This window comes from Electrona antarctica (assembly GCF_951216825.1).
Source record: "Electrona antarctica genome assembly, chromosome: 1".
Taxonomy (NCBI): domain Eukaryota; kingdom Metazoa; phylum Chordata; class Actinopteri; order Myctophiformes; family Myctophidae; genus Electrona; species Electrona antarctica.
In genome coordinates, this window is record NC_136806.1 from 50,858,933 (window position 1) to 50,870,880 (window position 11,948).

At 39.7% G+C, this 11,948-nt stretch overlaps 1 protein-coding gene across 3 annotated transcripts in view; it reads right to left on the bottom strand.

Moving 5' to 3' along the window:
* Positions 1–2,236: 2,236 nt before the first annotated feature.
* Positions 2,237–11,948, bottom strand: part of kdrl (kinase insert domain receptor like) — an 87,775-nt gene continuing 78,063 nt past the window's right edge. For all 3 annotated transcript variants that reach the window (XM_079504844.1, XM_079504843.1, XM_079504845.1), the window contains exons 29-30: positions 11,579–11,673; positions 2,237–5,510 (exon numbers count right to left, since the gene is read on the bottom strand). In XM_079504844.1, coding sequence (XP_079360970.1) covers positions 5,324–5,510; positions 11,579–11,673 — 282 coding nt within the window. In that variant the 3' untranslated portion in view covers positions 2,237–5,323. The remainder of the gene's footprint in view (positions 5,511–11,578; positions 11,674–11,948) is intronic.

Here is an 11,948-nt window from a genome sequence, read left to right on the forward strand (position 1 = left end):
AGCAAATTGTGAAATTACAGTGACGAGAGAGAGAGAGAGAGAGAGAGAGAGAGAGAGAGAGAGAGAGAGGTTAAGAGCTCCGGCTGAGCTTCACGGTAACATGTCATTGTTCCGACCTCCCGTTAGTCCGACCCATTACTAACATTATCCCAAACCCTAACCTCAATCTTAACCTGACATGCAGGTCGGACGCTCATTCTTAACTGTATGGGCAGACCCCCACAAGGTAAAAGGACACTTTTTAGTTTTTACAGACAGGCAAAAGGGCAGGGTTATGCCTGCATAACACCTTGATGCCAATCAAATGTCCCCTAGTGTTTTAAATATATTATTTTGCCTGCCTGGGACTCAAACAAGGATTCTCTGTGTTCAGAGACAGCTGAGCACTACACCACTGAACTAGTAACACTTTAACTACAGTAGTATTGGAACTCAAACATGGCAACTTGTGCTTAAGAGTCCAAAACGTTCGACCAAATACACCATCACACTTTCATACTCAATGTCAAGTGGTAGTTTTGATGTTTGTTTTGTATGTTAACCTCAAAATGATCTATATCGGCCTGGGCCATATGGCTCAGTGGTCCAGGCACCATGGCTGGTAATCCAGTCTGGCAGTGTGCCGCGGGTTCGACTCCCGATCCCGATGGCCTTTACTGCATGTATTCCCCCCCATCTCTCTCCCCATTTCCTGTCAGCATACTGTCTGTCCCTACATAAAATATACAAAATAAAGGCGAAAGCCACAAAAAAACATCTAAAAAAAAAGATCTATATCTGCAGGAGGTCTAGGATTCAAACAAGAATGCTCTGTGTTCAGAGACAGCGCTATAGGACTGCTGCTCTATAATGCATTCCCACTGCAGGTGGTTTTCCTCAACGTAGTAGTACTCTACTGACCTGGGACTGAAACATAGACATTTTGTGCTGAGAGACTACACACTGAAACAATGCACAAACTCACCTTCCCACCGAACAGGTGTCTCCGGGTGCTTTAGTGAAGATTCTATGTTAGCCTTCAAAATGTCAATACAGCATTTAGCTACAGTAGCCTACAGGCTATAGGCCTACAAGAGGTCTGGGATCGAACAAGGAACCTCTGTGCTGAGAGACGAATCATTAGAGTATTAAAAGGATCCCTGGCTAATCGTGTATGCCTTAGTAAAACACCTTAAATATTTGATTTATCCTAGAAATAGTATGTTTTTCACTGAATAGGAGCTGCTCCTGTCGCAAGTTGATGATGTCATATGTCCATGTGTGGTCCAGCCTATAGAATTTATGGAATTCATGTGCTAATAAAAAACAACTTAATGCATCCTATGGTTAATATGAGCATCAAAGCAATATTTTTTAAATACTTTTTATTAACACATTTTATTAGCACAATTCATAGGGCTGGACCACATATGGGCACATGACATCATCAACCTGTGACAGGAGTTTTCCCTAATGAGTGAAAGATAAAATATTTAAGGTGTTTTTATTATAATTATAGAGGGCAAGTATACTGTAATGTATTAAGGCATATATTAGTCTAATTAGCCAGGGATCCTTTTAAGAGGTTTCTAGTGGAATGGAGCTAGGTTTGTGGGGTGAGGAGTTTGTTTGAGGTAGGGGCCTAGGCTAGGGAGGAGCATTATGAGGTAGGGGCCTAGGCTAGGGAGGAGCATTATGAGGTAGGGGCCTAGGCTAGGGAGGAGCATTATGAGGTAGGGGCCTAGGCTAGGGAGGAGCATTATGAGGTAGGGGCCTAGGCTAGGGAGGAGCATTGCCGTGGTCACATATGGTCATATCCAAGTCCCTTATCATGTTAGTGTTAGTATCATGGTCAATATCAAGGTCAGTATCATTGTCAGTATTGTGGAGATACATGTATCATGGTCAGTATTATGGTCCGTAGTAGCCTTGTGTAGTGATGCTAATATCACCGCGCTGCCTGGGGCAATATGAATTGCAAAGGCAGATGAAGGCTGGCTACGCGAGGCTAGGTCAGTAGCGTGTCAGTGTCGTGGTCGGTATCATGTCAGTGTACTACTGGCAATGGTACGACATTATTTCACAAATTTAAGTAATTCGATTTGCTGATTTGCTCAGCTGAAGATCCTCAATTTAGGCTTTAAGTCATATTAAGCACCTGCGTATGGTTCTGTGTCAAAAAGTGCATTTTTTATACCAATTATTTGAATAATGCTCTCTGTAGACCTCGAGTAATATATAAATATATAGATCTTTATTCATTTATTTACTTCATATGTTTGGTTAACAGTGTTGGGGAACACTACTTTGTTTAAAAGAAAGTTACAAACAAAATAAAAAGCTGTCTGCAGATTATTGTAGTGTTGTTTGGAAATGTTGCTTAATAAACTGCTCTTTTGCTTAATCTATACTTCGTACAATGGTGTTGCAGATCTACAAGCTCACAATTCATCACGGATGCAACACATTGTGAGCTTGTAGATCTGCTCTTTTCGTTGCATGACTATGGTGTACGATGTATAAATCTGGCTTTTGTATGCAAATAGAGCGTCTGCTTGTTACAGTTGTGCAATAGCCTAAATGTCAATATAACAATCCATTCAAACAAAGCAAACCTAAACAGACTTGTAACACATCAATAATCCACTCAAACAAAACACAGAATTGATGTTAGGCTGAAAGGACAAGATATGACAGAATACTGAGTTACTTATTTGAAAAAAAAGATACTAAAGCTACACCATATTACATGAATTGAAACACTGGTGTTAAATTACTCACAAAAGTAATTTGGCAACACGTTACCCCCAACACTGTTGGTTAATAAAATACATTTAGAATACAAACAGTAATACTTTATATAAAACATCAGTGCATACACATTTCCCTTCCACGTTGGACAAAGAAGTTACAGTAACAAATCAACAAACATTAACAAAACAGTTGTGCCACACAACAAATCGTCATTTGGCAACATTTAGGATACCCGCCGACTAGTGATGCGCTGGTCGGGCCACAACCCAGGTTCAGTCGTGTTTGCGTCGCCGATTTTCAGCCAGGTAAGATGTGTCGGGGTTAAAACGAAAATGCAACCAACCCGCGCATCACTACCACTGACAACTATGAAGCAATAAGTTTCATTTAGTGGTCACAAAGCACTCCTACAGGGTGTGTGTTGGACTTGGATAACACTTTGCTGGACTATCACCAGGTGAAGTAAATTAACTTGTATCTACAGTACATCCAGTATATTCTTTATTGTGAATTAAATGTTCATGTTTTAATTAAAATATAATCAATTATATTACATGCCTTATAACACAGATAATATAACTTACATTAAACTGTGACCAGTATTATATAGTGTCCAGCCTGGTGCTAACTTCATACACATACAGATGATTCCATAGCCTGCCCTGCAAGCTACGGAATATTCCCATAATACACATTCCTGCCAAAGCAGATTCCCTCAGCTATATATACTAAGTAATTATAGTGTATACAGCAGCGTAATCAGCATATCAATCTGGGAGTGAAATACTGGAATAGTACATGTTGTCGGGAGGTGGCAGCTGGTAGTAAATCCTTTGGTCAACATTTCAGTGTGAATCTAAACGGACGGACGGAACTGGATTAATAAATGAACAATGTTGGTAATCTAAATAAATATGCCAGGTTTATTTTACTAGTGATTTGTGGGAGACATACTTCCTACAAACTTGAATGCTTACACTCATTTGTTTCTAAATAGCTTTTGTACACAAGAAAATAAACAACGCCACATGCCCTGGCTCTCTGGATTCACCCCACATTAATTGCCTCTGTTGAGTTTCCTCAGAAGAATGATGGTTAATTTAACCCATTAAGACCTGAGGCCGATTCTACAAATGTCTTCTAAATCATACGAAAAACGTATGTTGGTTACATCAGCAGTGCTCAAACGTTTTCAAGGACCCCCAAAAATGATATGTATTTGGCCGCCGACCCCATGTCAAAATATTTCATTCCTGGAACCCCCAGAAGCAAAGACTTTAGTTTAAAATGTTTACTTTTAACAATACATATATTCAAAGATTTGCACAAATGTTCATGATAAAAAAGGAGATCCTCAAGCTCATGTAGCTTGTATATCTGCTATTTTTGAATAGCCAAAGTATAAAATAATGCTTTTTCCCGGTCTTAAAAGGTTAAAAGTCCTTCACCGTGAACAGGTGCTGTAGTGTTAATGTAAATTAGCCTGTGGGTTCACTTTAGGCTGTATCCCATTCCCTCAAATAACCGTGGATGTTCGAGACAGGCCCGCCTAGATTTGCCACTAGAACGCAGAATAGCCCTCTCCTCAATATCTCTGTGGAGAGATCAACCTGAGTTGGCACAGTAAAATATGTCAAGATAAAAGGGAAAGCAGGTGAAATGAGTTCTCATCCTGTTTTTTTCTTCTTCATTTGTTCTATAAACGCAGCCTCAATTATTAACCTAGAATCTTATTCTGAACCATCTGTCAGTCTGTGCTTTGAGGGAAAAAAACTAGCCAACATTCACGTGGATAACAAACAGTTTATCCGCATTCTAACTATTTGAACCCTACTTCATTCCTTAAAATGACAACACACTGTATAGTATGTGATGCGACATTAGGGTCTCTTTTCAATGCAAACATATGTTAATAGCAAAGTAACACAAAACATTAATAATAAAATAAAATCTTACTTTCCAGTTTTCAACTTCTTAGAATGTTTGTACTGATATAAAAGAAAAAGTATCAATGAAAACAAGAAAAGCCTCAAATATTCTGTGTCCTTTGCTTCTCTGAACGGTCCTCTTGGTAAAAACATATACTTCATGTAACGGTAAAACACTTTCATTTCTTTAAAGCACTGTGGAAAATCTGCTAGTTGGAACCATTGTGCTTCCTTTGTGTTCACAGTAGATTAACAAACAAATACCTGAGCCTTTATTGAGCTGTATATAAAAGGGTATCACAGTGGATGTGGACGGACCAGCAGCATTGAAATGAAATGAGGCTCTTTAGTATGAAAGATCCGAAGGGATGATCCATCTATCCAGACGAGGTCAGATCTTCCTGCACGGCCAACTTGTAGGAAGTTGCGAGTTAGAATCGAGCGGACGGCAAAAGAGTGTCCTTCATAAACAAAGCCACCACATAACTGAGAATCTCCTGCGTGTTTGTATCACTAACCAAAGCAAAAAAGAAAAAAAAAAAATGGTCGGAAGTTGGGGGAGTTATGTGGTTTGCTGTGAAGTCCGTCGTCATAGAGTAGGAAGACGGAAGATTTAAAAACTATATATATACTCCAGGGTCTCTGGGGTGACACAGGGGGGGCTACACAGGTGGGGTGGAGTAGCGCACCACATAGTTGTAGTCGGGCGGTGGGCTGTGGCACTCTAGACTGGGCTCCAGCTCCATGGCCGAGTCGTCCAGGCTGAAGTCCAGTGCAGACCCCGGTGCGTATTTCTCCTTTTCGCCGTCCGTCAGTACAGACTCTTTACTCTTGCTTCCAGCTTTCATCCTGCACGGGGGAGGACACAGGGAGATGCATTCATCCATTTGTGGCGGGAACACCTTTTGGTGTTTTAAGCATTCTGTTCTACTTTAGCTATTGAAAAATAGCAGAGCTTGTAGGTCTGCTATTTTTTGAAAATTTGTGAAAATGTGTCCCAAATGTTTGAATATATGGGGGTCGGCGGTCAATTACATAGATCGGGGGTCCTTGACATGAAAATGTTTGATATAGAATTGATATAGAAACAGAGAGGTTTTTCAGAAAACTGTCAGGATTTAGAAGAAATTTGTAGAATCAATCTCAACTATGCTGATTGTGTCAGTACTGTTTTGTATTGTATCATACTTGCCCTGACGAAGACTCTGTTTGAGTCGAAAAACATGTTGGCTTATTTGAACTTTTCTAAATAAAAGTACATTTATTTTTATCCACCCTCTCCTCATTTTTTGTAACCTTTTTGAGTGCTCGGATCGCCGCCTTTTCTTTAGTATTCCAGTCCCACTGATCCTTGAAGCACCAGCCCTACTTTACATTATTTCTTTGCATCTCCATCGAGCACCTGGTTGATTTTATTTTCGTCACTATATTAGTGTGTTCTCTGGCCCAGGGAACTCCTGCTCATTATTACACTGGATCATCTATAAGCAATAAAACCAGGATCCAATTCAATTTCTTTGCAAAACATTGGGATCAAACAAACAAACTCCTTTCACCATCCATCCATATACGAGCCATTCACTCATCCCGAAACCGTTTTCCATATTGTTGATGGCTTCTGCTCCACTTGATACTCAGAATATGAGTAATTGCCTCCCATTGTTTTTGGGGGTTGCTAGGGGTTTCCAGAACTCCGCTCTCAAGGCCAAAGGGTCAGAACCCAGTAGGGGTAAATGACAGGGAGCTGAAGAGGAATGCCTGTTCCAGGGTGCCTGCATCCAAGTACACAGACCGTATGCTATATATGTGAGCGCCAGGACCCGTGTTTGAATCCCATCTTGTCTTGCATGCGTCTCTCTCTGCCCTTTGGTTTCCTGTCTTTCTGCACTGACCTTATCTAAAATAACGCATCCAAATGCAAAACAAAAACCAGACGATTCATAAGAATGTCAGGATGCTGCGTCCACACTGCCATACATACATACATACATACATACATACATACATACATACATACATACATACATAGGTATGCGGTCTAGTCTAACTTGGACTCAGGGGGGTGGACGCCTCTGCCTTGCATAGTCCCCAGTGAATAGGCAGGTTGCCCTTCACTGGTAACCTTACTTTGGATTTTAAATATATTAAGGTATTGTAGGCTGGGATTTTACAAAAAAGCCCCCCTTTTAAATACATACAGACATACAGACATACATACATACTTATAAGGTATGCCATCTGGTGGCTAATGAACCAAACACACATTCTCAGAAGTTGGAGCAGTTTTAGAGGACCCACTTTTAGGCCAGTGCAACAGAGCATGCTTTTGCCTTTTTTAAAACCTTACCCATTTTAACCATACATACATACATACATACATACATACATACATACATACATACATACATACATACATACATACATACATACATACATACATACATACATACATACATACATACATACATACATACATACATACATACATACATCAAACACCCACATAGTACACTCACACCTCATTCACTTTTATGTTCATCTTTCTGTTCAATTAAATAAATTGTATCCAGGCCTTGCTGTGAACTTTTACTCTTTTAGGTTGTTTTATTAATGTCCATTTTTTACCAAGTATATCCATTTTACCATTGTGTTTTAGAGGATGGGTTCGGACCATGGTTTAGGTATGCGGTCTAGTCTAACTTGGACTCAGGGGGGTGGGACTCAGGGGGGTGGACGCCTCTGCCTTGCATAGTCCCCAGTGAATAGGCAGGTTGCCCTTCACTGGTAACCTTACTTTGGATTTTAAATATATTAAGGTATTGTAGGCTGGGATTTTACAAAAAAGCCCCCCTTTTAAATACATACAGACATACAGACATACATACATACTTATAAGGTATGCCATCTGGTGGCTAATGAACCAAACACGCATTCTCAGAAGTTGAAGCAGTTTTAGAGGACCCACTTTTAGGCCAGTGCAACAGAGCATGCTTTTGCCTTTTTTAAAACCTTACCCATTTTAACCAAATACATACATACATACATACATACATACATACATACATACATACATACATACATACATACATACATACATACATACATACGTACGTACGTACATACATACATACATACATACATACATACATACATACATACATACATACATAACATACATGAAAACCCACCTCTTCAGACTCCACCATGGCCCGTAGCACTTGCCCTAGCCTAGCCCCTTAGATAGCACATTATGTAGACTTAGATAGTATTTTAAACAGACTTATAGCTTGTTATGTAGACAGCTCTAGAATTGCACTTTATGTAGTCATAGCACTTTATAGTACACATGTATAATATATTATATAGTATAGTATGTATAGTTTACATAGATACTCCACTGTTACGTTCTTAGTTTACGCATGATTCATGATAACTACTTTTTATACATGTGATGTATGCCATGCTTTTTGTTTTTGCTTAATGTAAGTCGCTCTGGATTAAGAGCGTCTGCTAAATGCCTAAATTGTAAATTGTAAATTGTAAATTGTACATACATACATACATACATACATACATACATACATACATACATACATACATACATACATACACATACGTGTGGAGTATATAATATAGAAGCTGAATTTATGACAGAAAAAAAGAAAGAAAGAAAGAAAGAAAGAAAGAAAGAAAGAAAGAAAGAGAAAGAAAGAAAGAAAGAAAGAAAGAAAGAAAGAAAGAGAAAGAAAGAAAGAAAGAAAGAAAGAAAGAAAGAAAGAAAGAAAGAGAAAGAAAGAAAGAAAGAAAGAAAGAAAGAAAGAAAGAGAAAGAAAGAGAAAGAAAGAAAGAAAGAAAGAAAGAAAGAAAGAAAGACAGAAAGAAAGAAAGAAAGAAAGAAAGAAAGAAAGAAAGAAAGAAAGAAAGAAAGAGAAAGAAAGAAAGAAAGAAAGAAAGAAAGAAAGAAAGAAAGAAAGAAAGAGAAAGAAAGAAAGAAAGAAAGAAAGAAAGAAAGAGAAAGAAAGAAAGAAAGAAAGAAAGAAAGAAAGAGAAAGAAAGAAAGAAAGAAAGAAAGAAAGAAAGAAAGAAAGAAAGAGAAAGAAAGAAAGAAAGAAAGAAAGAAAGAAAGAAAGAAAGAAAGAAAGAGAAAGAAAGAAAGAAAGAAAGAAAGAAAGAAAAGTTAGCGCTGTGTGCCAGAGAACAAGGGGGTCAACCAGGTGGAATTCAGCAGCACAACAACAGAGTATCATCACAGCCAACTGGGATGAACCTTGTAAACTCTCACAAGGTCAAAAGGTGCCAGTGATCCAAGTGGTTGCCCAGCAAGGTCTCCCTGCCCCTCAAATATATGGCCCATTCTCTGCATGCCTGGGCTCAACTGTCATTAAGACATGTGAATCATGCCTGGGCTCAACTGTCATTAAGACATGTGAATCCCTTGACTCTGGGCTCAACTGTCATTAAGACATGTGAATCCCTTGACTCCTTCAAAGCTGCTCTCAAAGGGCACCTACGGATGGCTGCAAATACGAAACTGGCCCCTGTAAAATCTGAATCCCCACACCCCTTTTTCCCCTCACTGTATGGGCTATATATCTTGTGCCACCCCTTATCCCTAAACTAATTTGCCATTTTTTACTATTTAAAAAAAACCTTTTAAAATAGTTCAAATAGTCGATCTACAAGCTCGATGTAGATCGGCTAGATGAACTATTTTAAAAGATTTTTTAAAATAGTAAAAAATGGCAAACTAGTTTAGGGATAAGGGGTGGTGCAAGATGGAGCCCATATATGTTTATACATAGATATAAGAAAGCTAGATGGCTCACCCGCGCTGCTGGCCAATGGAGAGCGACGTTGCTACGTGGCGGCCATCTTACCGAGGGGCAGCATAACATTGTGTCTATGGGCATATACTTTTTAAATAACCATAACTTGCTTAATTTTCAAACGGTTTGGTTTGTTATAAACGTCAGAGACGTCCGCATACTTATATGCTTTTATATGATATTTTTATAAAAAAAAAAAATTAAGCAGATAAGTGTCCTGAATCATAGCCACGTTGATAACGTTTGTATTAAACCAACCCGTTTGTAAATCCGTCAAGATGGCCACCGGGTGAACTACGTCAGAGACTCCGCCTTGAGCCATCTAGCCTTTATATATGTCTATGTGTTTATCCCCCTTTTTATCTCGCTTCTCCTTCATGATGATTTCCTGTTTTTGGCTATATAGAAGTGTATATTTGTACGTCTCTAAATGTTATGAGGAATTGAAGACGGTGGACCCTCTTGTAAACAAGTGTAATGCTTCATGGTGTCGTCCACTCACAGTTAACAGTCTTTGTATTGAGTTGTGCTTGAAATGTACTGTAACTCTGTTAATAAATACTTCAATCCATCAATCAATCAAACCGTGCCTACTCGAAAATGTTGTATCAAGAAGACAGAAGGAAACAATGTCAAAGGAAAGTTCCATGAAATATGGGACTACTTTTATTTGTATATCAAAGGATGGCTGCATTAACAATTTGTAATTGTAAACCATTACAGATGATATAATCACTATTGTCAACAACAGAATGTTGGAGGGGTGGTGTTGTCCATTTGGGGAAGTTTCTGACTGCTAGTCGTGTTTTGTTTTTTTGCTTGTTTTTTCTTGTCTTTTTCTTTTGTGTAAGTCATGTGTATTTTGCATGCTTAATTGTAGAATCATTAAAAAACTTTTGAAGACAGAAGGAAAACAAGAACACCACGTGGGGCTGTGGGGGGGGGGGGGGGGGGGGGGGTTGAGTGTGACGTTGTGCGCAACGATGTTTTTAATCAAACCAAGATCTCTTGGTCAATTTACTGGGTTCAAAGAACACCATTAATCATGTTCCGTAAGCCAATATCAAACTCCTCGCCGTTGTTTATGTCATGTGTTCCCTTACAGTCCATTTTGTTTTCACATTTTATGTTTGTGTCGGTTGTCGTTGCAGTGGGATTGGCTTTGTTTCCATCAACTTGACACACATTTGGTGTGGATTTAGATATTTGCGATGTTTAATTTCCACGCTAAACCACTTTATTTCTGGCATCATTCGAACGCCCATAAGTCTTTAATAGACGCTTTGAGTATCCGTCTTGGAGCGCTGATGTCAGAAGGTCTCTAGACTGTAATTACTGGGTCCAGGGGTATGACCTTGCCGATTAACCCTGCCACTTGGCTGCAGCAAACTCAGTATCTGCTTTTAAAGTAAGGGATTTCCAGTCAACGTGATTTGTTTTTTTCTCTCTTCGGAGACTAAATCCTAAGATAACACCATATAATGTATCAAATGCCTTTTTTGTCCTTATTTATGAACAGCATTATCTACTGTATTATCTCGTGGCGGACGGCAGAACAAGGCATCGGGACCAGCCGAGAGCTAGGAGGAGTTCAAACGGCATGGCAGACATCTCAATCAGGACAAAACAGCCTTGACATAAACAAAAGAGTTTATGTGTGTGCTCTAAAAAAGCCCTAGCCTCAAGTCACACTTCCACTCCGCTTTTGTCCTCAATCCTTTGGTTTGTCACCTTGGGGTAAATCCCTCCCTCTTCCCCTTTGTGTCACAGTTTCTCTTGCGTGGTTTCTTTGGACAAAAGAGAAAACTGGCCATTGAAGTTTTTTTTGGGGGGGTGAAAGGGACTATGTGTATGTGCTCTCGTGTGTGCGTGCTTGTGCGTGTGCGTGTGCGTGTGTGTGTGCGCGTGTGTGTGTGTGTGTGTGTGTGTGTGTGTGTGACAGTTATAATGTCTACATTCCAGCACGGTGGGAGGGTTTCCAGGGCCGTATGGGACAGCTAGCCGTTGGCAGCCTCTTCTCTTACACTGTGCATGTTTGTATGATGTCACTCAGCGTAGCTAATGGAAGGGATTTCATGTTACTGTACTCACGCCAGAGCCATGATGCTGAGGGGCCGGCCTGCAAATGACTCAAACCGCTTCATATCGTCCGAGGACAGGCCCATTCCACTGTCTGAATGACCCCCCTGTTCAGGTAGAGAGAGGGAGAGAGAGAGAGAGAGAGAGAGAGAGAGAGAGAGAGAGAGAGTGTTAGTCGATGATTATGTTCATGGAACAATTCCAGATTCCAGAACAGTTCCAGATTTGGCTCAAACAAGGGGTTTAAATTTGTTCTACTGCTATGCCACCAAAATGTGGAGTGCCCTATTATACCAACAGTCATTAAAAAAGTGTGACTCCTCCTAACCCTCCTTCAAAACCGCTCTAAAAGAGAACCTACAGGTGGCTGCAATTTGTACCT